General features: G+C 48.3%; 10 protein-coding genes across 10 annotated transcripts; 5 read left to right on the top strand and 5 right to left on the bottom strand.

Moving 5' to 3' along the window:
• Positions 1–2,333: 2,333 nt before the first annotated feature.
• LY89DRAFT_468805 (uncharacterized protein) lies at positions 2,334–2,942 on the top strand. The gene has a single exon (XM_018207742.1). It carries the CDS (start codon positions 2,453–2,455, stop codon positions 2,849–2,851), a length of 399 nt encoding a protein of 132 aa, XP_018074378.1. The 5' UTR covers positions 2,334–2,452; the 3' UTR covers positions 2,852–2,942.
• Positions 2,943–2,964: 22 nt separating this feature from the next.
• LY89DRAFT_641479 (glycoside hydrolase) lies at positions 2,965–4,572 on the bottom strand. Its single transcript, XM_018211716.1, has 4 exons — positions 4,294–4,572; positions 3,964–4,247; positions 3,890–3,917; positions 2,965–3,841 (listed from the first exon to the last, which is right to left on the bottom strand). Exons 1-4 carry the CDS (start codon positions 4,371–4,373, stop codon positions 3,034–3,036), a joined length of 1,200 nt encoding a protein of 399 aa, XP_018074379.1. The 5' UTR covers positions 4,374–4,572; the 3' UTR covers positions 2,965–3,033.
• A 927-nt stretch (positions 4,573–5,499) lies between these two features.
• On the top strand, positions 5,500–7,206 carry LY89DRAFT_779890 (uncharacterized protein; the record flags this gene model as incomplete). Its single annotated transcript, XM_018222338.1, has 2 exons — positions 5,500–6,017; positions 6,082–7,206. The coding sequence occupies exons 1-2, from the start codon at positions 5,847–5,849 to the stop codon at positions 7,204–7,206; spliced, it is 1,296 nt and encodes a 431-aa protein (XP_018074380.1). The 5' UTR covers positions 5,500–5,846.
• Positions 7,207–8,051: 845 nt separating this feature from the next.
• LY89DRAFT_731265 (14-3-3 protein) lies at positions 8,052–9,545 on the bottom strand (the record flags this gene model as incomplete). The annotated part of the gene is made up of 3 exons (XM_018219556.1): positions 8,052–9,039; positions 9,252–9,347; positions 9,412–9,545. The coding sequence occupies 3 exons, from the start codon at positions 9,543–9,545 to the stop codon at positions 8,052–8,054; spliced, it is 1,218 nt and encodes a 405-aa protein (XP_018074381.1).
• Positions 9,546–10,417: 872 nt separating this feature from the next.
• On the bottom strand, positions 10,418–12,395 carry LY89DRAFT_666855 (uncharacterized protein; the record flags this gene model as incomplete). The annotated part of the gene is made up of 3 exons (XM_018212941.1): positions 10,418–10,945; positions 11,416–11,739; positions 12,354–12,395. The coding sequence occupies 3 exons, from the start codon at positions 12,393–12,395 to the stop codon at positions 10,418–10,420; spliced, it is 894 nt and encodes a 297-aa protein (XP_018074382.1).
• A 3,647-nt stretch (positions 12,396–16,042) lies between these two features.
• LY89DRAFT_666856 (uncharacterized protein) lies at positions 16,043–16,969 on the top strand (the record flags this gene model as incomplete). The annotated part of the gene is made up of 1 exon (XM_018212942.1): positions 16,043–16,969. One exon carries the CDS (start codon positions 16,043–16,045, stop codon positions 16,967–16,969), a length of 927 nt encoding a protein of 308 aa, XP_018074383.1.
• Positions 16,841–20,768, bottom strand: LY89DRAFT_705840 (uncharacterized protein). The gene is made up of 2 exons (XM_018217481.1): positions 17,627–20,768; positions 16,841–17,573 (listed from the first exon to the last, which is right to left on the bottom strand). The coding sequence occupies exons 1-2, from the start codon at positions 20,390–20,392 to the stop codon at positions 17,289–17,291; spliced, it is 3,051 nt and encodes a 1,016-aa protein (XP_018074384.1). The 5' UTR covers positions 20,393–20,768; the 3' UTR covers positions 16,841–17,288.
• Positions 20,769–20,909: 141 nt separating this feature from the next.
• Positions 20,910–22,233, top strand: LY89DRAFT_779894 (PRTase-like protein). The gene is made up of 4 exons (XM_018222339.1): positions 20,910–21,359; positions 21,416–21,774; positions 21,822–21,993; positions 22,043–22,233. Exons 1-4 carry the CDS (start codon positions 21,208–21,210, stop codon positions 22,092–22,094), a joined length of 735 nt encoding a protein of 244 aa, XP_018074385.1. The 5' UTR covers positions 20,910–21,207; the 3' UTR covers positions 22,095–22,233.
• LY89DRAFT_682830 (Elf1-domain-containing protein) lies at positions 22,144–23,207 on the bottom strand. The gene is made up of 4 exons (XM_018214577.1): positions 22,983–23,207; positions 22,877–22,921; positions 22,683–22,821; positions 22,144–22,613 (listed from the first exon to the last, which is right to left on the bottom strand). Exons 1-4 carry the CDS (start codon positions 22,983–22,985, stop codon positions 22,378–22,380), a joined length of 423 nt encoding a protein of 140 aa, XP_018074386.1. The 5' UTR covers positions 22,986–23,207; the 3' UTR covers positions 22,144–22,377.
• A 702-nt stretch (positions 23,208–23,909) lies between these two features.
• LY89DRAFT_579784 (GTP cyclohydrolase II) lies at positions 23,910–26,161 on the top strand (the record flags this gene model as incomplete). Its single annotated transcript, XM_018209028.1, has 15 exons — positions 23,910–24,063; positions 24,115–24,193; positions 24,273–24,412; positions 24,523–24,560; positions 24,613–24,650; positions 24,700–24,769; positions 24,819–24,858; positions 24,908–25,006; positions 25,056–25,138; positions 25,198–25,290; positions 25,345–25,407; positions 25,624–25,790; positions 25,857–25,886; positions 25,942–26,027; positions 26,088–26,161. 15 exons carry the CDS (start codon positions 23,910–23,912, stop codon positions 26,159–26,161), a joined length of 1,254 nt encoding a protein of 417 aa, XP_018074387.1.
• Between the last annotated feature and the right edge of the window lie 67 nt (positions 26,162–26,228).

Below are 26,228 nucleotides of genomic sequence, written 5' to 3' on the forward strand. Positions count from 1 at the left end.
TATAGATTCTAATAAGCGAATCTTTTTTCAGGAAAGTCAATGTGGTTTAATGGTGAACATCATTATTCCAGGTTGGCGAGAGCCTTGAGCGCGAGCTCCCCAGTAGTGGGTTACAACTGGTGCGGGGCCCACCAAAACAAAAACCACGTATACGCCCTCGAGAACAAAAACCTATTCAATTAGGTTCTTTGACCTGTGCACCACGCTTGAAAGACAGCGTGCTGTGCTGGTATAAGTTTTGCTGTTTTTTTCTAGCGTTGCCTTTTCTTTTTGGACGATCTGAAGAGAGTTGACGAGCTCGTCAACACTTGCTGTACACAGGCTAAAATTGATAGTGAAGAATCACGAAACACAAGTATGTAGCACAAATGGAAGAAGCTGTGGAATGCACGCCGGCCTGACTGTACCGATCTTCAGCAGAGCCTGGAGATTGTTTTTAACATCCATTCTGTACAACGGGTTGCAAGATCATGACCTGGTAGGCCCGGTGTCTTGGATCACGCTGATCAAACTGTGCCAGCGTTCCATTGTTGAAATTTGCCTAAGTCGGAACAAGATTCTTAGAAACAGGAAAATCCAAAGAGCATGGGGGCCACAATCTGTACGGTTCCATTCTAGCTTCTCCAAAAGGTCCTCATGCAACCACTTAGTTGAATAAGAACTCAAATCGACGATGAAGCTCATTCGCATGCTGATGTTGGCAACACTTGCGGCAGCTGCGACAACATCCAACAGCTTCAGTGGGGTAAATAATTTAGCTCTTGCCACGCTCGGCCAGACCATTCGAACATCAGCCATCACCATGTTGCACAAGTCTGGTGAGCTTTTGGGCCTGACACGGAAAGGTTGTTCTGGAGTCAGCCCTTAGCGTGACCAGCCACGAGAGAATGGGCTCTAATCTGATTTCCAGTCCTGATACCATGTCAGTTGATGTTCTCTAAGCATGCGAATCTTACATCTACACCGTTTGTCGCATAGGTAAGAGTATTCTTTCCTTCCCTTCATGTCCCCGGCCAGCCTTTGCTCATGCTCACTCGCAGTATGGAACGGAAGTTTACCAAATACTTCCTCGGAGATAGATGTTGCAGCCGAGATACTGAGTTTTCGATCGCATACGATCGCCGGAGTTCTTCCCTTTTGAGCATGAGAGATGATGATCGATTGGAAGGTGCCATGGCCGCTGTCCTTCAAGGCATAGCGAAGAGTGGAAGCCATGGTATGATTGACATGTGTAAGTAAGAGTGTGGTATTTGGAAGAAAGACTGTTGGCCATTTGAGGAGACTGAATCTCTTATATGGGACGAAGTCGCAATAGACAGCACAAGGTATCGTTCAAAGGGTATATAATTGCATTGAAGAGAACGGTGCATGCTAAAAAAGAGGGCGAAGAAAAGCAATCTAAGAGAGAAGTCTTAAGGGCAGAAATAGGACAACAGAAAAAAATCCTTTACAGTTCCCAAAGTCCAGATTGAGCAGCACTAAGCATTCATGAAGTGTGTGAGAAGCAGTTCAGATGCCCTGAAAATAATTTCATGCATAGTTCTGGGATCATATCCTTCCTTGTTACATCAAACACAATGGAAGATGGTTGCATGACTATGAATGCATCCAGAGAATTCCTTTCTTCAGGTACTATGTTACTGGGGAAGTCATAGACCGTTGTGTTCATCGTCCCCTTCATGTGTGTTTTAGTTGGGGAGCTTTTTCTTTGTTGATGTGTTGCTGTGAGGTTGAAAGGGCTCTTCTCAATATCCGAGTAGCTGACTAATTTACCCTCTTCTGACTTAGGAGCACGTGATACTATGACACTTAAAAGGGAGGCATGTCGTACGTACCTGCTGATCAATTCTGATATTGACTACAGAGAATTCGTATTCAGTTGGATCTACATCAATTGATACGCTTAAAAGCTATCTTCATGGCAACACGAGAAGCTCACGTGAACAGGCTACCAAATCTAAAAATAGCGATCTTCTAAGCAAACCATCACCACTCATCCATGCCGATCCCAAGTCACTCTCGCTCATTTCTCGTATGTACAGTCAAGTCTCCTATTTGCCAATGAACTTTCGTCGCTTGTATCAACCAATCGTGCTTTCCGTGCGTTCAAGTCATGCTGCGGCTCCGCTGATGCCACTCTGCATTGCTGCAAGATCTACGCCGCTGCGCCTCTTGAAGAGAGCCTCAAAAGCCCCGAAAAGAAACTCAGCCTAGAAGCTTTGCGAGGAACGATGTCAAACACGACTTCTGCGCCCATGTAACGTTCTGTTTGGTGAGCTTCAAGGAAGCTTTTCCTGGAATGTCTCGGCGGGTTGTAGATGCTCTGAAATTGTACATATACTGCTAAGAAACCCTTTGATTCTGCTCATTATCCTCTCGAAGCATCTCTATCTAGTACATACAAGCTACACACAACAAATACCACATTCGTTCAATTACCTCTTACATCAAAATGCATTCCTCAGCCATTTTCACCTCTCTCGTTGCCATTGCCAGCATCGCAGCTGCATCTCCAACTCGTCGAGATACCTACTATGCAGTATCCGTCAACGTCATTACATCACCTGGCCTTGACCCAAACAAGGTTTCAGAGCCCGCACCTATCGCGATCAACCAGTTGACTGCAATCAATTGCGATAGCACTGGGACTGGTTGTGCCTCTTCCGAACTCATCCTCGACCCGAGCATAGCAATCAATGTCGACATCAACACCGTCGAGTGCCGTGCATACAAGGACGCCGCTGGAGTAGAGCCCGGAAGTCTACCATTCAACGTCAGCACCCCAGCTGAACTCTCTACCAACTTGGGTTCCATCAGCTCCATCTTGTGTTATATTGTCGAGACTGATTAAGCGTTGATGTGGAGGATCATTTAGTCTAGAGGCGAAATTTGCTTGCTGCATAGTACGGAGTTGCATGGGTGGAGTAAGAATCATTTGGGACAATATTTGTCAAGACATTCCTTTTTATAATCATAATCAAGACGCTTCTTCAAGCACAATCATAATGTTGACTCCCAGATCGTGATTCTAAATCATAATTCATCTTTCTCAATGTGATTCAGATCACTGTCAGACTCCGCCGAAGAAGGCAAATTATGCTTCGCCTTCCAAGCTCGATACCCAGCAGTTGTAGCTTTCAAATGCCCCCACTTCAATCCATCCTCACCCAATCCCCACGCAAACACACCACCAAGTCCCCTCTCCTCCACAATCGCCGGGAATTTCAACGAAATAGCCTTAGGTGTATCCCAACTCCAAAACAAATTTTCCTTCTCATCCCAAAAGTAATGTCCTCCTCCTTCTTCATCATAAACTCCACCCTTCAGAGCTTTTGCAAAACTCTCTTTCAATTCGTTCGGGACTTCATCATGCCAAGAAAACGCGCCCGCCTGCCCGAGATCTGCTCCTGTTTCTGGATCTTCCATCAACGTCGTCTTACAGTTCGGTAAATGACTTCCGCAATCAGCAGAAGGATCTGTCTTGAACCATTTCACGTAGAACGCAAATCCTAAATTTGCTTTTTGGGGATCTAGACCAGCTTCTAGGTATGCGTCTACAGAGGCGAGAGACAACGCAAGTCCAGTATGGTGTCTGGTGACGTTGTCACGTCGGTTCATGAGGTCGTAGGTCATGATGTTGAGGAAATCGACAGAAGTTGAAATGAGTGGGATGGTGGTGGAAGTGAAAGCTAACATGTCTCGAGGGATACCGGGGACGGCTGCTGATATGAGTTTGTCTGGACCTAAGGCTTGACGAATTTCAGCGAGAAGAGAGGGGTAAGCTTCGATTTCCCAGGCTTTTTCGGGGTTGGGGATACTTTTGTAATCTTCTCCGCTGCCGCTATTATTTATCAGATGAGTTCGTTAGGAATGATGGTAGGTAACTTACCCTGGATATTCCCAATCTATATCAACACCTGTCATGCATCAGAAAAATTCCTGTGAGGAAGGAGATTTGCGCACCATCAGCTCCAGTAGCATCAACCATATCTTTTACATTCTTCGCGAACAATTTCCTACTTTCACCCGATTTCGCAGCTTCAGAGAACCCAGCAGTATCTCCCCAGCCTCCGATGGCGACCATAATAGCTGTCCCAGGAGCGAATCTTGAGCGCACGTCTTCGACAGTAGTGAAGAATGGCCAGGATTTGGGGCTCTGTTGGTTGAAGACTGAGGATTGCATGAACGCTATAGCTACGTGTGTAATGTCTTCAACGAGTGAGAACTCGGGAACTATATTGTGTTGCCTGTGGAACTTTAGCGAGATGCGGAAAGGGGGTGGAGAAGGAGTACCCTGTCAAGTACATGATGTACCTCGCATTAGCTGTTCGGGTCATTGCTAATACGCTACACACGAGCAAAAGAACCTTCATTTTGATAAATCAAGAATTGAGATTGGTTATAGAGACGCCTTGTAAAGAGTGTCTTGTTGGATAGGAAGTGCCTGAAACCAATGCAAGATGAGGTTAGAATTGCAATGTGGGGAAATTGTGGCGGTGCTGATTGCGCCCCACCCCTCGTTTGACTTCCAGTTCAATGACCCTCGAAGATACTTCTGGACATACCTCTGTGTCGATGTGATGTGTAGATCCAAAAGAGTGAGAAGGAAATTTAAGGTTCTTAGCGCCGGCGAAACCTTTTTCCCGATTTCCAACAGCTCAGCACAAGCCCAGAGAGCTCCTCAACAAGAATCCCATACAAAATAAATCCTGTAATATGATTGGCCGACGGGTTCTTAGCGCCAAAATTTGCTGTCTGTGTAACATTTGAGATCTTGGGTGGAGGTCCTCGTTGACTTTTGAAATCTCTCTCATTTTGCGACGTGCAACAAAAGAATTTAAGGTTTTAAGGTTATTTTTAGCGCATACCTTAAATTCTAAAGCAGAGAGAGGCATCAGATGACGCGCAAAGGTTCCCCAAGACCATCATCATCACCTGAAATCGCGCGTGTGCAGTCTTGAGACTCGAGAGCTCTTTTGCTTCATAGAATAGACTGATTTATGCCTATACCTTAGCAACTCTCAATTCATGAGTCCAATCATTGGCTGCAGAGCACCTACTCTTTGGCTCAAAATGTATAGCTGCATGACCTATGCATGACAAGTGAAAGTGCAAGAGAAGTTCTAGAATATCTTTTTAGTCTTGAACTGTAACCATATCCGCTTCACAGCTTTCAGAAAAACAATTAGCATCAAGCTCTACGTTGAAGTGCTCTTTGCTACAGCATTGTGCGCAAAGAACTCCCATTCACCTGCTCAGTCACTTCCGCTAGAGAAACTCAGAGAGCATGAAACTCAATAATACTCAATTGGTGGTATATTATCTAGAGGCTGCAATGTGATTTATCTCGAAGTATGCTAGCCTCAAAGACGCAAATATGGAAGACAAACCAAGAAACATATCTTGACATATTCCAAGAGTAGAACTACACCATCATGAAGGCGAACTCTTTAAAACAAACATGGTTGTTCAAGTCCAACTGATCTTATCGATACGGCTAAGCGAAATAAGATTAGTGCCTCTTTGCGTCCTGTTCGCATTCGTCATTCGGAAGTGAGGCTATCGCCAAAACGCCGCGCGACTTTTGTAAACAACCTCTCTTTCCACCTTCAACCTCATCACACAATCATTGCTTTCGATCTCATCTTGCCGGCGCCTGTCTATCCATCGATAGCCTGGCGGCGCGCGCGCAACAACTCTTTGTCTCTTTCGCAATAACTTCCTGTCCCAACTTCCTTGTCAATACGAGCTTTCGCTCACGCAAGCACCCAGACAAGCCTACTCTTTGCCCCAATCTCACATTCTACAAAGCAATTGCTGTCTGTTTGTCTCTCGCATCAGCAATCATGCCGACCAACAATACCAAGAAGAAGATCGAACTCTCGTTCACCAACTGGGTGCTCGGCGGCAACCTGATCTCCGTCGTCGAAGCAAAATCCAAGTCCAGCAAGAACGGCATGACCACCGACCGCGCCACCGCTCGTAAGATGTACCTCGTGAACGAAGATGGCACTCAAGTTCGTCTCCTCCTCCCTCCCTCCATTCCTCCCTTCCTTCACAAATACTAACCCCGTAATTCAGGAAATCGCCGACGAGTCCCTGATCCCCAGCAAGGGCAAGCGCGTCGGAAAGAAGGCTAGAATCGAAGTGACCACCAAGACTGAGACAAAGGAGGAGTGCGACATCCCGGAGGCGAAGGCGCCCGAGACGTACGAGAAGTGGTGCGAGAAGTGCAAGACGCCGTGCTGCGAGGGTGCTGTTGCGGGAGCTGTTCCTGCGGGTGCCAAGACGGCTCTTTGCGAGTGTGGAAAGTATCATTGGATCTGCCAGTATGAGGCCTATGATGCCGATACCGAGAAGGAGAAGGGTGACGAGGAGAAGAAGTCTGGAGGTGGCAAGAAGAAGAAGGATGAGGAGAAGGGTAAGGATGTTGAGGTTGTTGTTGATGCTGTTGTCGAGGAGAAGTCTGATGACAAGAAGGAGGATGGAGTTAAGGACAAAGACAACTCCGACGAGAAGACGGCCACCTCCGATGAATGGACTGCCGAGCAAGACAAGACCATCCTTGAGATGAAAGCTGACAACAAGTCCTGGAAGGAGATCGTCGCCGCTGTCGGATCCAGTAAGCAAGCTGTCGTCAACCGCTTCAAGGAACTCAAGAAAGCTGAGACTGAACAACCGTCCAAGCCTGCTGCTGAAGAAACCACTGACAAAAACGACAACAAGGTCATCGATGATGCCTTCGGAGCCGACTTGTTCGCTGGTGATGAAAACGACAACGGAGGTGGTAGTCACGAAAAAGACGACGCCGAAATCATCGCCGGATTGGAAACCTTGCTCGATGGCTTCAACGACAACGAAGACAAGGCCACCAAGAAGGGAAACAAGAAGAATAAGGGCAAGAAGCAGCAAGCCAACGCTGCGGACCCCAACACCTCCTCCTTCGACAACAACCAAGGCACCAACTCCCCAGCCCAAGACCCCCTCGGCATCTCCTTCGGCCCGCAACTCTACGGCAAGCTTGTCCCGGACGCCACCTGGTCCAAGGACGACTGCGACCTGCTAGAACACCTGCTCGAACGCTACGAGAGCGAGAAGTGGTTGCACATGCAGGCCAATTTCTACAACTGGACTGGTCGCATGGTCGCTGCTGAGTTTATCGAGCGCAAGTTTAAGACTGACGCTAGTGACTCTAGTTCTAAGTAAGTAAGCCAGCCGTCTTGATCGAAGGAATTCGGAAGGGAAGCTTGATTTGGGGACGTTTGATAGTGTGGAAAACGATATGAGAAAACTGGGAATAATGAATGGTCTATTGCTCTTTTCTCCTCTGTTTAGAGAGCGAGGGAGCGATGGGGATTAAATCAAGGTCATCGGAACAGAACAGAAAAGCAATGAAATAATGAACCAACGGACAGCATCAACTTTCGTGCCTGTACCCGTGCCTGTACCCGTGCCTGTTCTGACTCCTCTCTCCCTGCAACTTTCAGGCTTCGAATGTAGAGGAGTTTTGAGTGACCGAGAATTAAAGGATAGGGACCTGAATCCAGTATCCTGTTGAATGTGAAGTATGCGCTATCCGCGCAATCCGCGCGATTCGCGCAACTTGCGCCTTTCGCGAGATTCGCGCCCTCAGCGCAGTTTGCGGAGTACCATTCAAAATCGTCTGCCACTTGACAAAATGCTCATTCTCCTTCTTAACCAGATGTTCACGGAGTCAACGAGGTCACATTATAGGCACGACATAAATGAATGAATCAGCAGACTTCTATTACCATCCTCGCATTTGTAGTATGCACTGACTCTCAGTCGTCAGTCGGGTATAAAGCAGTCCACCATGCGAAATATGCAGATTCCCTGTCCTTTTTGCAATGTTGTGATGTACAATTACAGGTTGATGCACAAATTATGAAAAAAGCAGAATGAAGAACGCCTTTCAATGCAAATGCCAAGTCCCCTCCATTTCCATTACAAGTTCAGTATGCTCCAAGCCGTGCGCCTTCGCTATCAAGAGTCTATGGAAGAAGGAAATGGTGTCGTTGGTGAAATGATCCTTAGATTGGATTGTCCATGCCTGGGCTTGCGATTGGGTGTTGCGAAGCTCCGCCAAAGCGTAGAGGTGATGCGGTTCGAGTACCTGAACTACCACCAGCCGATTCTCCTCCACGTCCGGATGCCAAACCACGCTTCGCCATCTTTGCGAGAATAGCCACCAGCTCTGTAGCGTCCTCGAACATTTCGTCGTCCATTCCTTCTTGTGCATTGTAGACCTCAGCGATGGTGACGGCAGCGAGTTGTCGAGAACGTTCACGGTCATGAAGGCAGTCGTAGATGAAAGCACAGAACTCCACCTTCAAGGACAGGCGAAGAGGATGACTGCCCCAGAGGAGCCTCTCAGCGAATGCAGTAGCTTCTTGGAAGCACTCGAGCGCCTTGGTGCGATAGTCGACGCCAGGGATCAAGAAGTTCGACTTATCGACTAATCGAAAGTTGTATCCGCCAACAGGTCCTCCTTCTAGCGGATGGGTTGGTTGGATAGAACTAGGTCGATCGGAGAGGATTGGAGAGCCGCGGTCGATTCCCTTGCCCTTGTCAAGCTTGGTACGAGGTGACTTGAGTCCTGGTGGGGTGGAAACCTGGGCGCTCTTGAGGGCAATTGGTGGCTGGTTGTGAAACAAGACGTAAAGATGATAGCAAGAAGCCTTCAACTTGTATGCCAGAACCTTCAGTTCAGTGTAGTTGGCAACCATTGGTAGAACATACTGTTCTAATAGAGTCAGGGCCTCCCTGGCATACCACACAATTCTTTCTCTATTGGTGGGGACATCGCTCAGAGGATCAGTTTCAAAGTGTCGTTCCTTACGCGCCTTGACTACCACTCCGGCCTGCATTCGAAAGCAACCGTTCAATTTGTAGAGTTGTTTGCCTAGTAACTCATTGTCGGCCTCGATGTTTCGAGCGAATTGACCTAGGAACTTTAAGTCAACCGGGGAGAGAGCCGCCATTGCTATATCCGACAGCGAGAGGTTGAGGAATATTTGTCTGGAGAAGGGTCAGCCAACGCAGATCGAAAATCTGGAGTACCGTAGAAACTAGAATAGTAGATAATATTCTACAGTTTGTGGGACAATGTAAGCGGGCTGAGTGCTAAACATAAATCGAGATTGGAATGATGAGATTCCTTTTATCTCGAAGAATCTGCTTTCACTCATGTTGCCCCACAAGTTCTAGAGCAACATGAGATGTTTACTTACAGGGTGCCTCTCTCGAACGTGGAAATTTCGCCGTAAGATTGAATATTGTGAGACGTGCCTCTCTCGAACCTGGAATTGTTGCCGTAAGATGAGAATCTGTGAGAAGTTCAGTAACTGCCCTGCGAAGCTTGGGCGAGCTATGTTCCGTGTGATAACTCACTTGTGCTGTTGACCTGCCTGACCACGTTTTCTTGAGGCGTATGAATATGCACTGAGGCTAGCAGGATCGCCAAGCTTCCTGCGCGCTGCTCCTACAGGCGGGAAAGGTTCGCTGATGCGCGAAAGGTCAGCCATTATTGCTTCGATCTGAAGGTGGATGTTGAGAACAGTGTTGCTGGCAACTTACAGAGGAAAAGAATTTGGAGAAAATTAGATCTGTGGGATAGACTAACTGTCGTTGCCTCGAGGCCACGATATTTCTCTGCGAGGCAGAAAGTCTCGGCGATGATGTCGTGCTAGAGTTGTTCCGAATTGGGAGATTGTCGCTGTTGATGGAAGCTGGAAAAAAGTCGCGATATAATTTTGGCGAACTGAACACCTCCTCACCACCACCCCAGAGAATCGGACCTCGGAACTTCGTCTATTTCAAGCGCGTTACTGACGTATAGGCCAATGACTGATTGATTCAATATGGGACGAAAACAGAGCTGGGACGAGAAGGTCGAAGTCGTATTAATTCTTTTCACCAGATGTCTTTCTTCCTCTTCAATGGCGGACACCCGAGTTCCACTCCCAACTTCCCAGCACCAGCACCAGCAACGTATACTGCACACAGTCAGACCCAGGACCCAACGTCACAATAGCGGACTTTAGATGACAGACAGCGCTGGTAGGCCACTGTTCATCCACCGTCATCCAATTGAAGCTTCACTGACCACTATAATTACAGGCCCTTTCCAGGCGCGAGGGCAGTGACCTGAGAGCCAATGACAGGCTGAAACAGACCTCACTCAGCCACTTGGATTCTCAGCAGTCGTTGCAGAATGGTTTCCGCGACAATCCCTTTATCTTTTTTCCTTCGAACGATGGATTGGAATGCGCACAAAGCATTTCGACTTCTCCAGCGGGCGCAGATGCACCTGAGACAGGCAAAAGCGGTGTAAAGAGTGCGTCGTGGGGCCGGTGATGGAGAACGAGGGTTGATGTGCCTGTCGCCAGGTCGTCCCTCAGATTGCAGCCGGAAAACGGTCAATTGAGTTCTCAGAATACGCAGGCGCCGTGCAACAGAAGCAAAGGGCGCACAGAGAAGTCTTGGACGGCTGCTGGGGACTTGCTGATCCCACAATTGAACGAGCGTTGGACGACGACAAGACGCGTCTGAGGGCTTTTCGAGGTACAAAGCAAGCGCGCAGAACAACAACAATGGCAGCAAGATCTTTTAGAAAGAGAGCAGGAGCAGGAGCAGCAGACAGCCAGACGACGAAGCTCTTAATATCACTAGAAGACCCGCCCGCCGACAGACACAATTCCAATTGAATCAATTGCGAATGAAACCCCCCTCCGTCGTGCGTCAAAGGGTAATGCACGAAGCTCTGATCTAGATGTATGAAGGCTGTAGCTGCATATTCCGGCGTGTAGATGCAGCGGTCCTGCAAGATACGTGGCAGCGCGGTGGACGAGACGACAAGAGACTTTGCTCCAGGAAGCGGAGCGGCACCAGACTGCTTTAGGAGCATTTGGCTGATCCATCGCCGCTATTGTTCTTGTTATTGATCTGGCTGCTATCCCGAGGCACGTTTTGCCACCCTCGTCGCCGTCCAGACCCGCCGTCAACGCCTCCGAGTCTATTCCCAAGTCACAATCATTCAAAAATCAGTGTGCGCCAAGTAGTGTGTGCAGGCACTTCTTCAAGGGCCATGCACGATGCTCCTGATTTGATTTTGATATGATGCATATCACTCAATGAGAAATCGCCGAGCGTATGCAGCTCTTCATGCGGGCGCGAGGGCGAGCAGTAGGGCTAGGAGCTGCTTCAGCACTTTCACTGGCCGACGCCTCGACACCCGCCATGTCATTTCCAGGCCCTCGCCCAGCCCGCCGCCCAATGACAGCTGCAAAAGTGCTGCTGCGAACGTCTCCACCTCGTGGCCGACGGTTATAATAACGTCTCCTTCTCGTCACACTGGCCCAACCTCGCCATTATCGATGCCAGCACATCACTGACGACGACGGACTTCATCTCATCGCACTTGGTCTTCAAATATGCGGCCTCCCCTCTCATCCGGTGGTGGTCTGCGAGAGTCGATGACGGGGAGGGGACAGCACTCGCACTCGCTCGGTCGGCAAACAAGTCTCTGGTCTGGTCTGGGAAGAGGCGGTGAAGCGTCGCTGGACGCGAGCCAGCACAGGGATCCGGAAATTGTCTCTTTTCCACGCGGCGGATGCAGAGGAAGCCAGCACCGACTGCTGCTGCTGCTGCTTCTAGAAGCCTGTTGGAACGTCGAATCGCATCACCAAGCCAGTATATAAGGGAGCCAGCCCGACGTGCCTAGAGATATTGGGTTTCGATTTGGCTGTCTCTGAAAACGCATCTTGTACAAATCTGAAATGGATGTTCTGGGCATCTGTCAAGTGACAATGAAACCGATTAATCATTTCGGTTTGGAAGCGTCTGGCGCACGTTCGATGTTCTCTGGCCGTTTGATATTCGAAACACTCCTTAAGTCCATTTTCTCCTGCCCGATTGTCTGACTGGGCTAGTTGCCAGGCTTCTATGGTTTCCCAAATTTTGTTCCTTGCAGCCCTTTAATTCGGACAGATCCGATGATGACTCCAAACCAGATTTCGAGTTAGGATCTTCGAGAGCCGCATGCAAGCTCAAGTGATTGCTTGCCTCCTTTTCTGATATCGAAGACTTGTTCCTCCCAAACACCTCTCATCGAAACGTGGAGCAAACCAAGTCCAGGTCCGTTTGTTACACTGTCGCCTCATTTGGGCAGGAATTTCTATGAGCGGCCACATACTCTGAGCAAACAGGCAATGCAGGCAGGGTGCAGTGATTGCTGTGAATATCGGAAAGCTTTATCGAGGACCAAGGCTGGTCTATCAGAAGTGATAACGAGCTGCTGAGACGCTAAGATCGTGACATAGATGCCTTCGTACCTTGGCAAGTTGCATCCGGGACACCTTCCGGAAAACGACCATGTCGATCGTTGAATGTAAGGCGGACTGGGGATACTTATAAGGGTGAGATGGTGACTCCAGCTTGTGATGCTTCAAGCTTCATTTCAAGCCTGTCGTTGCACGCTCACGCAACTACTTGAGCTCATCGAACAACATCTTTCCAGGATTACCATTTCCCAGTCGACCCACTACTGAGCATTCATCCATTCAGCTGAATTGTCCATATCGAGACGAAACGTTGCAGACTCAACATAGCTATCCATAATCCACGACCCATCAGACCTTGTCGACAAGTGTTTCGAGCAATTCGAGCACAGCAAGTCGGAATCGAAGTACGTCCTTTCGCAAAGATGTGTTATTGGTACGCTCATGAGTACACATGTAAGCATGTGACCTACGCCCTTGGAAAGTACTGTTCAGCCGCTGGTTTGGTGCAAACACCATGTAAGAAGAAGAACATTTGGCAGAGAATCCGGATGGGTGAAGACTGCGAAGACTGTGCCATGCCGTCTGATAGGTGTGGCACCAGTACAGATGTTGTGGTCGATGCTGGTGTGCAACAGAAGGGTGGTGTGAAGACGAAGAAGCCCAAACCCAAGAAGAGGTGATCCTGTGATATTCGAGGGAGATTCGGAGTTTGGAGGCGTTCTTGGATCATGGATGTGTTTGAATTTGGAGGAGATGGAGGAATAGGATTGTCACACCTGTCAGCAATCTGCGAGTTGGATGGCGTTTTCTCCTTTTCGATTTGGAGTTGGCAAGGATTAAAAGGTTGTCGGAATGCGGAACGGCCCGTATGACGGCAGGGATTTGTACCAAGACACTCGCTAGGGAGGAGCTCCTTCCCATCTAGCCATTGTATCTGTATGAGGGTGTATTCAACAATGAATAAAGTCTTCGAAGCTTCTGTGACAAGTTGTCGGAAGTTGTATGATTTGATGCGAGCTCGCTGGCTAACTGTATGGCAGAGTTGAGAAGACCCGTGACCCGTGGTAGGAGGGCTGCCGTTGCAACGCGGCTCAAGGGAGAAGATTGCGCTGGAGATCCAAGTTTGCTGTTTGCACAGCTGATAATGACATATAGGATGTTCTCAACATCTTGATGGTTCTATAGCAGTTTTTCTGAACGTGCGAAGTGCCTCTGATCAGGTAGAGCTAGGTCGGGTTGAATTTTTGCGTTGTTGTAAAGAGAAGAAGTGGAGGGAAGCGAAGCGAAGTGGGGTTTTATAGCCTAGTGCGGTGAGCTCGAGGACAGTTCCTTCCTATTTAGCAACAACGTTTTGAATTCAATTTTCCTTTCAGAAATGGAAGCTTGCAGAGGGAAGGAGCTATCAGGACGCTATGATTAGCTCGACTAATGATCCCGACGATTTGGGAGAATGAGAGGGGCTTTAAAAATGCTTGTGAGTTGACCATGTTGCAGCTCTTTTGCGCATAAGTGTCCACAATTTTCGAAAGAAGAAAGTGTAAATGTGCTCAGCGGTTCGAGGCATGCAAGCAAAAACTCAGAACCTCGTGTTTTGCTTCTATTGGGTTTGTTATGGGGTAGTCCTCGGACTCAAAGAATTTAGCCAGCTCGCAAGTCATCATGGCAACCTCAAGTTGAGCGAGCGTACTTTTGCCGATGTACTTCTTGATAAGAGAGGTCAAGGCCGGTGATTTGGTTGAATGTTATTGGGTTGAAAGACAACTTTTTTTCTCTATGTGTAGTAAGAGTTGTGAAAATGTAAGTGACCGTTCATTCATGGACTTCGAAGAGCTCATGCTAGTCAAGTGCCAAGCAACTCAAGCTTTGGAGTCTCGAATTGAGGTCCGGATTTCCGAGAGTGCTCATCTTCTTCTGGAAGTCCGTCGATCTTGGTTGCGAACAAACTCTTCCGCACTCTTGACAACCTTTTGTGTTAGAAAGATACCTGGATCATGTGGAGCATTATAGCTTGCCTTATTCATGACTTATATATCCAGCTCTTTGCCTTTATCTAAGACAACATCTTTCCCCTGTATAATTCCACTTTGACATGATGATAAGAAAAATGGAAAAGATGTATCGAAGCATCGAGAATTCTTTCGTTCCAAGGATTTTAACACTCTCAACTTGACATTATTGACTATGGCATTGCCGCCTCTCCCCGAGCAAGATTTTTGGGAACGAGTGAGAACCAACCAGTTCGAGCCCACAGGATGACAATCCCAAAAAGGTTGCATTCAACGATACAAATGCCGTACTCGTCGCTGAGGAGATCCTCCATCGATGCTTTCAACTTCGTTCTGGGTACAACGTTTGGTGAGGAAGGGTCAAGAGATTCAGAGATAGTATGCAAAGCATACATCACACCAATCTCCAGCGAAGCTGCTGTGTCTGAGGCTACGAAGGCCGAACATTGACAAGGTAAAGTTCCCCACGTCTTCACATAGAGGAAAAAGAGGATTGAATTTTCTCAAACATCTTGTATCCAAGTCCACACTCCCTGGGCAGCTCAGCAATGCCGCGAAATCTCTCGAGTTGTTTCTCCAGAACATCGATGACTAGGCTGAGACAGGAAATGGGAACGGCAACGATCATATAGACATTAATAACTGTGTGGAGGAAACACTACGAGGAACATGTATATGTGTTATTGGACAAGGTCAAAACAAAGCTCACCTTTCCGCTCCTAGATTGGTCCAAAAGATCAAGTATAAGTAGCGTTGTAGAGGGAGGAAATATCATAGCTCTTCGGGTAGCGAATTCTAGTACCTGCCACTATGGCTGTGTGATGGATTATTCTCCCGTTTGCAATCACACCTTCATGAACAAGAATTTGCTTGCGTACTTCCCCCGGTGACAGATATGCCCACCTGGCGCACAGCCTGGTAGAATGTAAGATTCTGCACTGATTCCATAGACGATAACGGGATCCACTAATACTGGAACGTATATCGGGTCCTGGAAATTGGCGTAACTATTTCGAGTGTCCACATCTGTCAGAAATGCAAAGAAACTTCGCTGCCTATTACCTTAGCCATTGGCATTAACAAACAACAGACAATGCCATGCAAAATGAAACGAGCATTTTGAGAGTGTTCGGATTATTGTAGAAGCTTATATATAAGATGATATTGTCCCAAAGCTTGCGGGACAAGATAAGTAAACGGAAAGCAAGTTCTTCGGATTGAACAAAGATCTATATCTCGAACATTAGTTGACTTTCGGGACTTAGCCCACTAGTATTGTCCCACAGACTCTGGAACAATGATATCTTCCACTAGTAGAAGCCAGTCGCGCCACGCCCACACCTCCGTGATGTCAAAACTCGTGAAACCATCGCGCTCCAACACCACTTTCCCGCAAGACCATAAAAAATCATGTCTCTCTCCACACTCCCCAAACGCCACGTGGCTGACGAAACAACCAGACCAGAGATCCTCCGCTGTCTCCTGCTCCACCCGCGTACCGCAGAAAACGTCAAACACCTAGTCCTGACCACATCCGAAGATCCAATCGACTTCACACCCGTGCTCGCCAACAACAAAGAGCTGCTCTGCAACCTCCTGCCAACCGTTACAATGCGCAACCGTCTCCAGAAGAAGCACAGCTAGTTCAAAGAGGTGCTAGAAGACAGCTAGGATGCCGCCGCTGCGCTCTTCCTCGCGCTCTTCCCCAACCTCGAAAGTCTCGAGATCCTCCAGATGGGCGGCTTCGTCTCATACCCGCGCTTGTACGAGATTCTGGCCTACGCCGTCACCGAGAAGGGGAAGCCTGGGGCACCGCTACAGAAACTGTCGAGCGTCTCTTTGAATACGGATGGTGGGCAACTGCTGAGCATCAAAGAGCTCCTCCCGTTCCTCAAACTCGATACCGTGACCACAGTCAGCGCCCACAGACTCCTGGACGAGATGGATAAGGAGTGTGTTTTTATCTACGATTCTCAGTCTAAAATCAACGATCTCTCGCTCATCAAAAATAGTATGAATTCGCACTCGCTCAGTTGCCTACTGTACTGCTGTCCGTATCTTCGACGCTTTACCTACGACTCCGGGAACGACGATATGGGGAGGGAATTCGTAGATCCCGCCATCGCCAGCGGCCTCTTGGCATCCAAAGAGTCCCTGGAAGAAATAGTACTCTCAAACGACCTCGCCTGTGAAGCAAGTCGCTGGTATCCCGTTTCGCCTTTGGCATCATTCCCGAAACTGCGTATTATTGACGCAGATTTCGTGAACTTCATTAGACTCAACCACAAAATGGCAGAGTATAGCGAGGACGATAGTGAGGGCGATAGCGAGGATGACTATGATGGGGAAGTTTTTACTTTTGATCACATCGAGGAGGAAATTTCGTGGTTTGCTGACTTGATGCCTGAGTCTTTGGAGCATCTCGTCGTGAGAGACTGTTCGGATGCGATCTTTGACGGGGTGGCTGATCTTCTGGACCGTGGCCATGCTACGTCCCTCAAGACTATAGAGTTGAAGTTTGATGAATATGCGACAATGGACTCTCATGATAGGTACGGTGAATACTGGGAGGGTAGAGCAAAGGAAGAGGGAATCGTGCTTACTAGAGTTCGCGGGAACGCGATGCCAGTCCTTGAAATGGCGAGTTTGGGGTTGGATTGAGGAGTAACTCGGATTGCAGAGAGTGTAGCATCCCATCACAATGAAATTCAATCTTGAAACCCATACATTTCGCATTCTGAACTCCTCCTCACTTGATCCTTGTACATGCACCCTGATTAAACACCGCGGATCCCGTTTACTGTTATCCCTTCATCATAAACCGATGCGTGCCCAAAAATGCAATAAGGGTATATTTAAAAAAGTGTTTCGCCCCCTGCCTCCTATTGCAAACAAATGAAAAGCCCAGAGTTGTGTGTGTGTTGTGTAATTCTAACCGCTATTCAAGCCCGCCGTCTCTCTTTCTGTAAAGCCAATTCATCTACTTGCTTGCAACCTTCAGTTCAGCAAGCTTATTAACCAAGTTCTCTAGCCGCTCGGTGAGTCCGGCTTGTGGGTTGTAGCCGTCTTCATCAGCTACTATCATGTCGACCTTTTTGTTGTGGCCGATAAATTCTTCGATGGATGCTACGATAGGACGTAGAGTTTTTCTGGGTTGTCTATTTTGTATTCTTTCTGAGATGGCTGGTAGGAGCGCGAAATTGCCCAGAAGAACCGAAAGGTAGCCGAAAGCAACGTTCTTTGACGTGTCTTGCATCGAGTCGGCCTATTACAAATTAGCGTTGTCTTTCTTTGATTCTTAAAATTCATGCCGCTTACCTCTGATATCTTGTCCTGGTTATCCGCAAAGATCTGGACCATTGCATTTAATGGGTCGTTGCTTCGACCTTCCAGACTTTGCATGCTCTCACGAGCGGCTGAGCTCCATTCCGCGAAATTGATCATCACGCCTTCGAGTAGGATCAAGTTTTCAACAGCCACAAACAGTTCTTCCTCAAGCAGAAATCGTGAGATTCGATTGAACTTCGCAACGATGACTTGCCCCATCGACGAAATCAAAGTAGGCTTGGCAAACACATCAGATGCTTTCGAGTTGTTGTTCGTGACATTCAGGACGAGTCGGAAGAGAAGGAGCTGTAACATGCCGAACTCTTCGACTGGTTGGGATAGAGCAACCTCTAAAGTATCAGCGACAATAGGTAGATAGTCGCTGATCCAGATGGTCTCATTCTGGACTGTTCGAGCGGCAAGAGAATGTGCTTCTAGAGCTGACACCGCCAAGAAAAAATCGATTGCTTGCTTGTTCTTCGGGAGGTCCCAAGAACGTTCGTCAGAAGCGGTCTTTAGGATTTCAAACAGGGTTGTAGTGAGTTCTTTCGAGAAGATCTCGCCGTCATTTCCAGCATCTCTAGTCTGTCGAACCATGACCTCTAAACACTTCAAGGCCACCGTGCGGGGAGACAATGACTGGGGCTTCAACTCATCCCACGATGGCATCAGCATGACATCGTTTGCGTGCTCGATCAGAAGTGATTGGGCAACCTTTGACATGTTGCTTTTACGATCCTTCGCCACAACAGCAATAGGCGACTGGCATTCAAGAAGGCGGATAAGAAGCCTGGTGATGCCTTGTCGACGTAGTTGAGCTACGATGTGAGACATGTTGCCATCGAGCAGGACAGTAGTCAGCAAAGATACCATGATGAAGCCAGCCACAATATCAGCTTCTTGGCCCAGATGAAGGAATAATTTCTGCTCCATTCCATTTGCACGGAATTTCTCTGCGAAAGACTTTTCCTTCATCTTGCTGGCTAGATCGAACAGACCTGATCTTCTCATGGATACAGGTGTTTCGCCCGGGCTGCCAATTCGATCAAGAAAGTCCTGGGTCTCGTCCAGGAAGCGATTATTAGCACCCTGCTTCCTAATTTCATGAACACTTTTCACGGCAGCCGTGGAATCATCTTCATCTTCGTCGTCGTGAAAGTCTGCCAGAGGTTTGAGAAGAGGTATAGATGGCATCATGCGACCTCTTCTACCCTGCGAAGATTGAATAGGTGGTAATGGCATGTCCATTGCCAATTCTGCCATCAGATCGGCCTCGGCTAGCATAGATCTTTGCTTGCTATAAGTAAACTTCGGGCCAGTTGGCTGCGAACCTTGGCTATCTGAGGTAATGGGGGGCAACTTTGAAGCTTCAGGTACTAAGCTTTGGCCCCTTGATGTAGACTGTGCTGCGGCCGGACTCGAGGATGGGGCTGAGTCCATGCTTGATCCATTGTCCTCCTCCGCCGAGCTCTCCTCGGATTCTTGAACTGCTTGTTCAACAAGACAATCAATCAGCCTTCGTCTTGGTAGTTTCTTTGGACTTTTTTGCGAGGCTTTAACGACTCCAGCTGGTCTTGAGAGCAAATTCAAGCCCGGTGCCTTCTTCTTAGTTGGCTCATCACGGGTCACTTCGACGATGGGTATACTCCCCTCAATCGTCATCTCTTCGTCTTCTGCAGGGTCTAAAAGAGCTTGCCACATCTCTAAACCCTTTGGAGAGATATGCCTGTGCTCAGGATCCGCATCCATCATATCAACGTCACCAAGTCCTGGCGAAGGAACGCTTGATTCAGGAGTGTTCGATTTGCTCCTCGATTTGCTCGGCCTTCTGGGGGTTGCAGGATGGGTAGGCCATTTCAAAGGTGCTTCAAACTTGGGGGCAGTGGCTACTTTGGTGAATTGGCCTGCCTTGGGGGAAGTGTTACGTCCTCTTAAGGGCTTCGTAGGTCGATCAGAGGCTTCTGGCTTGACCAATGGTTTTGGTCTTCGGGGAATGGCATTGGGAGGTAGAGGTAGGCGTCTTGGCGATGGAGGGTCGGGGGCTGGAGATAACTTTAATCGTTTTCTGCTTCCCACTTCCTCTACCATATCCGCGCCTGTCTTATGTGTACCCTTCTCTTGTTTGTTGTGAACGAACGCCAATTTGCTAAAAGCTTTGTGAGCAATTGGCTTAGGCTTGAGCTCTCGAGCTTCGTCATCATCAGACGGCATATCGTAAACGTCCACAGCTGGACGAGAGATAGCCTTAGATACTGCAGGGGGAGCCTTCTCCTTGGCAGTTTTCACAGCAGCACTTTTCTTTGGAACGACTTTCGGCGGCCTGGGTGTAGTCCGCCGTTTCGGCGCCTCATCATCGCTCGTAGGTACATCGTAAACATCCGCAGATTTTGTAGGTACAGATGGAGGCGTGCTCGAGGCAGACCTGGACTGGATAGACTTAAGCTTCGACGGCGTAGCAATGGGCCGCTGAACGGCTACAACTGTTTCGCCGTCGCTAAGCGGTACGTCGAATACATCCAAAGGAGGAGAGGCAGACGAAGGAGTTCTCGAGACTGATCTCCGCGGCACAGACTTCAGCTTCGTAGGTGTTGCTGTAGTCGTGGTGCTTGCAGACACTTGTGAATCGGGACTTTTCGCAATTTCAGGTGTTTGAGATTTGCGTGACGTGAAGCTGTATTCGGGTATCCTCCTTCTTGCTGCTTTCCCATATGTGGTGACCTTCTTGCGCGGAGGCACAAGATCGCGAACAGTCGCCATCACGACGACTGAGTGGAGGGATGTTCAAGGAAGGGAGCAGTCGCATTTGAAGTTGTGGTCTCCAGCTTGCAGCAGAGCAACCTTTTGATCTTTGCAGACAAGGAAAGTGCAGGATTATGTAGGGAACATGTTGATATTATCTGGAAGTCGTCATCGGCGTTGCTGGTAGGAGGTTGTGAACGCGAACAAGGTGTGTTTCAAGGTTCGATGTAAATAAAGGGAGCGGAGATCGGATGGCGCGACAAATGAGTGAGACTCGATATAATTTCAGACAATCAACTCTGGAATGAGCTCGTCAGACCCGAACATGCCGTGGGACATTCAAAGAGATAAATGTGACTGATGTGAATTCACGCTTCCCTCGAAATGTTTGTCCGCAAGCAGACTGCACTGGACGTCGGCTTGCCTTCAGCCTTTCCGCTTGCTGTGGCGCCGCAACCCATCAAAAGTCCGAAAGTGGCTCAGTCATCCATCAAGTGGCTGGTGTTTTTAGTCAGACCAACCATTCTTATCTCCAATTCACCCCGCTCTCACGAGACCACGAAAGGACCAATTCACCGGACTCGAGACTTTTTTATTGCAGGAGCGGGAGGGGCCGATACTTTCCTGTTCCATTCACCTATAAATCCAGTCTCGAGTTCGTTGTCCTTTCCACAATATAGAACTCCTGTCAAGCGCAAGGCATTTTCAACAAGAGCAACCCACCCTCGGACCATGTACACTGACTGATTGTACAAACTCTGTCTGTTCATCGCAGCAGAATCTTCTTTACTTCCTCACGTGCTCTAGAAGAGCTTCAAATACAAACCTCCAATATGGCATCACAAGAGCCTCAGTCTCCCAAACAATGCGTGGGCCCAGATTATCGTCCAGAGAAGCAGAAGCCTACTGCTACTGTTTCGACCGAAGTACCTTACGAGACTGTTCATGTCCTTCCACAAACACCACAGCTAATTGCTCTGCTCACGTGCGTACCCAAGTGAAGCTCTTGGTTGTGGTCTTGTCGTACTGATTGTCCTATAGCATGATCAGAGACAAGAACACCGACAGGGCGGACTTCATCTTCTACTCGAACCGAATTATTCGGCTTCTTGTTGAAGAAGGTCTGAATCACCTACCGGTCATCGAGCACACGGTCACTACACCTGTGGGACGAACCTATGCTGGTGTCATGTTCCAAGGCAAGATATGTGGTGTTTCTATCATGAGAGCTGGTGAAGCTATGGAGCAGGGACTTCGAGATTGTTGTCGTTCGGTCAGAATTGGAAAGATCCTGATTCAGAGAGATGAGGAGACTTCTAAGCCTAAGCTATTCTATGACAAGCTGCCAGAGGATATTGCAGAGAGATGGGTCCTCTTGCTTGATCCTATGTTTGCTACAGGTATGGAGAGTTCTTGAAAAGGAAGAGCAAATGCTTACATTATCTAGGTGGATCTGCTGCCATGGCTGTGGAAGTCTTGATCTCTCGAGGTGTTCCAGAGGAGAGAATCTTGTTCTTGAATCTTATTGCAAGTCCAGAAGGTGTAGGGAATTTTGCCAAGAAGTTCCCTAAGGTTAGGGTGGTCACATCGTTCATTGACCAGGGTCTTGATGAGAAAAAGTGAGTCCACATCTCAAGTATCTGAAATTTGAAGCTAATTTGCCTCCAGCTATATTATCCCAGGACTAGGTGACTTTGGTGATAGATTCTACACTATGTAGACGATTAGGGCATCATGCAATTTTGGTGAGAAAAGAAAAGGGCTTGGTCCGGAATAAATAGCCTCGATTGAGACCAGTCTTCTTGACGTCCCTGATATAGACACAACTTGGGACAATGAAATCACTTGGACCAGAATATAGTGTGCGCAGCCATTTTCATACATTGCCGTGAAGTCACAACTTAGTCTCATCCGAAACTTTCAGATGGACATTCCATTTTGTGCCTCCTTAACGCCCCTAGCATCATGCCAAACTCCACCTGAGCCCGAAGTGAGAGAACCCCCTAATATTCATCATCCGCAACCACACCTTCTCCTCCATAACCACCCATGCCATCAGAGCCATCATCGATAATATCATCATCCTCTTCCTCCGTTGCTGCTCTACCAGCCTTGGGGCGTCCAGCAGCCGGGGCACGCGACGGGGCGAGATCCGCAGCCCTCTCTTCACCATCCTCCTTAGCTACCGCATCGCAAGCATCAACCCAATCCGAGTACACATCGACCGGCATCGAGAGATCTGCAGCAAAGAAATGGTTAACGGGGAGTCCTTCATTCAAGCATGGCGCTATCTGAACGCGGTACGTACAATTGACGGCGCATTGGAATTGTTGACTGCAGACCTTGCAGGTGAGATGGCCAACACCAGCTTTCTTGTCGACCTTGACTGTGACGGACTTCTCATGATTGCAGAAGAGGCAGGGGAATACGGTAGGGAGAGGTTCGTTCTGCGCGTACTGTTAGAATGTCTCCAGGCGCAAGATGGATCAAGGGCGGACTCACCTTTTTGGGGCCCGTAGGCTTCTTGGCGGCCTTCTTGCGTTTACCCTACGGATTATTGAATTAGTTTAACTTCCTAATCCTCAGATAGTGTGGCAGATTCTCTTACCATGTTTCTGGTGATGTGCTGTGATGTTCGAGTCTTCTTGTTCTGTTGAGATTGTCACAAGAGCGCGACGCCGCTTCAAAGTTTAAGTGCAGCACTGACAGGGGACTGCGCCGCGATCACAAGCAAGGACTAGTGGGCTTCGTTATCGCTATCTGGCTGCCCCGCAGCTTTCCCTAGGTACGCAGTCCCAGTCCAGCCCAGTTCCAGTGAAGTGTGAAGTGTGAAATGCTCCGAAGCAGGAAAGAACGGAGACAAATCAAATGGCTTTTAAAGGGCACGGCGGGTGCAACTCTTCTCTTTCATTCGCTGAGCTTTTCTCACCGTTCCTCTCTTCCAACATTCTATTACTACACTACACTCCAGTCCAGTCCAGTCCAGCAAACACTCGCTTCCACTACGAACTTGTGACTACATTCCAAACAGAGCACGAGGATCCTAATTCCCGAACCGACCCTCAATACTTAAACTAGAACTTTCCTTCATCCGTCCCACTTTCTCTTTCTTCCTCCTATTCATCAACATAGCTATCATGGCTTCCGCACCAACCGATCAGAGTGCGTTACTGAAGGAGGTTCTCGAAGCATTGAAGGCATTACAGGTCAATCAGACACAGCTGGCAAGCAATGTGGATGCCATCAGTGGTCGAGTGAACGTCCTCGCCGGGATGAAGGAGGTCCGCGATATTGCTGCTGCTGCTGCTACTTCTCCTTCTACATCACCATCAGACAAAGATGTTCCCGTAAAGAAGATTGAACCAATTCAAACTGTCGTTGATGATGACTCTGTGCCCCAATCTCCGTCCTTGCCTGCCACTCAGATTGAGGGCGCCGTGACCTCCTCTCCGGGTCAAGTCTCGCACGCTAGAAAACCCAGCGTTACGTCTAGAATCATCCTCACGTGAGTTTCCTTGTTGTTCTACGTTCCATTATGTTGGTGGTGTGTACTGATGTGCGAGTACAAAGGACGTATCCAGGGCAGTCCGGGATTAATCCTCTGCCAATGGACTGGGGTAACAAAGATCCTCAGAAGAGAGGTCCAGTTGTTGTTTCTAGAGGCCAAACTACTATCAGGAGAAGAAATGGTAAAAGACTTCAACTCATTCAGTCAGATTAATAGCTGACATGACATATAGCCATTGGAGCTCATGGCGGCTCATATTCCATTTACTATGCTCTTGCTGTTGCCAGCAAAGAGATCAAAGTAGACCATAGGTACGTGTGCATACTTTTTGAGATTTTGAAATCATCTCTGGGAGATTTCAAAAACATTATGCTGATCCTGGACTTTCAGACCCGATTTCACCAATACCGAACCAGCTGCCAATCTTGGACCTTTCCCCCAATGGGCAGACAAGAAGAAAATTGTTTCCATGGACCCACTAGGTCATTTGGCCCCATGGCTCTTTAGTGAAACCATAGAGAAGGAGAATGGTAAGAGTTGGATTCCAGGTTTTGTGAATGTGGAATCACTAAATTTTCGAAGTCGATATTAGACCAACAATCGGTAAGTCCATACATCCCACTCAATGCATGGCTTCAAGCTGACTGTCAGCCAGCGATTACTAGAGCACACATGAAGGTTGCAAGAAGTCTTCCTTGTTGCAGACAATATATTGACTTGACAACAACAGCTTCCAGAATTAGAACAGAGTGTCCGAGAAGGTCGACTGTAAGACTGCCTAGACGTACAATCAAACATGTAACTGACTCATTCCAAGTGTCCCCGACGGCAAGGTCTGCTTGAACGAGAGTGGTGAGCTGGCAGTGACCAAATTTGCCGTAGAACCAGTGAGTTGGTGTTTTGAACAATAGAGCATGCGTTTCTAATCGTCGTCAGGTGTGGTATCTTCCCGGTGTCGCTGAGAGATTCGGCATTGGTATGCACCTCTACCTTATTCGATAGAGGATCTGCTTATCTTTTGACAGACGAGGGGTCTCTTCGGAGATCCTTGTTTGAGCATACTGGAGGATCTTATCCCGAGTTGATCACCAGAGGAGACATCAAGCTATTCCTACCTCCAATCGGTACGTATTGCTCAAGCCGTGGCTGGGGTCTTGGCTGACCCATTCCCAGGGGGCCTCACAGTGTATTGCTTTGGAGATCCGGCCAAGATGTCAGATGAGAAAGTCCGGCTTGCTCTGAGGGTTCATGACGAAGTAAATATCCCTCATGTCCCGGTTCACGAGCGGCAGAACATCGACTGACGCAAGAATAGTGTAACGGAAGTGACGTGTTCGGATCTGACATATGCACGTGCCGTCCATATCTCATTTTCGGAATAGAAGAGGCCGTAAAGGAGGCACAGAAGGTAAGTCAATGGTAGAGTTGGAACCAATCTGACCTCGATCGCTGACGTCCGCAGGGTGGGAGTGGGGTAGTTATCTACTTCCGAAAAGAAGGCCGAGCTTTGGGCGAAGTCACAAAGGTAAGAGAACCTCTCATGTTCTTGCACGGAGAAGCACCCATTCATATACTCTCAATGATCCATCACCCTGTTTCGAACATACCTGCATATCTCATCCAATGTTGGGTTGGACCCTTTGTCCCTTTCACCCCACCCCCATGCTTCTCCGAGACTATCCGCAACCCCCATGAACTTTCTTTGTCTTACCTTAAGGTGCTTGCTAATTTCGTACTGTAGTACTTGGTATACAACGCCAGAAAGCGTGGCCTTGACCGGGCTTCGGAGTATTTCAAGCGCACTGAAAATATTGCTGGTGTGAAGGATATGAGATTTCAGGCGTTGATGCCCGACATTCTCCATTGGCTCGGCATCAAGAAAATTGATCGTATGCTGAGTATGAGCAAGTGAGTGTTCTATTATTCGAACGAGGTACTGTACTTCGGCTGCGGATGGCTAACCGTTCCCTCTAGTATGAAGCATGATGCTATTGTCAGTCAGGGGTGCGTTCATGGCCTTACCCCACAACCCGCCTGCGGAAAATGCTAAACAAGACAGTATCCCCATCCATGAACGTGTCGAGCTTCCCGAGTCTTGGATGCCTGAAGACTCCAGGGTCGAAATAGACGCGAAGATCACGGCCGGTGAGACCTTCCATATCCCCCCACACCCCGAATAGGGCTGAACGTGGTGTACTTTTCCAGGTTATTTCACAACGGGACATCGAATGACAGAAGAAGAATTAGCGGCAGTCAAAGGCCGTAGCTGGGAAGAGTGAGTACAGCCCGAATGAGGATCTAAGCAGATGAAACTGATCCAAATACAGCATTGATCATTGATCACGC

Source organism: Mollisia scopiformis, assembly GCF_001500285.1.
Source record: "Mollisia scopiformis unplaced genomic scaffold LY89scaffold_7, whole genome shotgun sequence".
Taxonomy (NCBI): Eukaryota; Fungi; Ascomycota; class Leotiomycetes; order Helotiales; family Mollisiaceae; genus Mollisia; species Mollisia scopiformis.

Bases quoted from the DNA above. Each gene is read 5' to 3' on its own strand.
- LY89DRAFT_468805 (XM_018207742.1), top strand. From the start codon at position 2,453: ATGCATTCCTCAGCCATTTTCACCTCTCTCGTTGCCATTGCCAGCATC.
- LY89DRAFT_641479 (XM_018211716.1), bottom strand. From the start codon at position 4,373: ATGAAGGTTCTTTTGCTCGTGTGTAGCGTATTAGCAATGACCCGAACA. The intron at 4,248-4,293 runs GTACTCCTTCTC...AAAGTTCCACAG, and splicing joins TACATCATGTACTTGACAGG to GCAACACAATATAGTTCCCG. The intron at 3,842-3,889 runs GTAAGTTACCTA...GATAAATAATAG, and splicing joins ATAGATTGGGAATATCCAGG to CGGCAGCGGAGAAGATTACA.
- LY89DRAFT_705840 (XM_018217481.1), bottom strand. From the start codon at position 20,392: ATGGCGACTGTTCGCGATCTTGTGCCTCCGCGCAAGAAGGTCACCACA. The intron at 17,574-17,626 runs GTAAGCGGCATG...AATTTGTAATAG, and splicing joins ACCAGGACAAGATATCAGAG to GCCGACTCGATGCAAGACAC.
- LY89DRAFT_779894 (XM_018222339.1), top strand. From the start codon at position 21,208: ATGGCATCACAAGAGCCTCAGTCTCCCAAACAATGCGTGGGCCCAGAT. The intron at 21,775-21,821 runs GTATGGAGAGTT...TACATTATCTAG, and splicing joins TGATCCTATGTTTGCTACAG to GTGGATCTGCTGCCATGGCT. The intron at 21,994-22,042 runs GTGAGTCCACAT...ATTTGCCTCCAG, and splicing joins CAGGGTCTTGATGAGAAAAA to CTATATTATCCCAGGACTAG.
- LY89DRAFT_682830 (XM_018214577.1), bottom strand. The intron at 22,822-22,876 runs GTGAGTCCGCCC...CAGTACGCGCAG, and splicing joins AGCCTACGGGCCCCAAAAAG to AACGAACCTCTCCCTACCGT. The intron at 22,614-22,682 runs GTACGTACCGCG...TCTTTGCTGCAG, and splicing joins ATTCCAATGCGCCGTCAATT to ATCTCTCGATGCCGGTCGAT.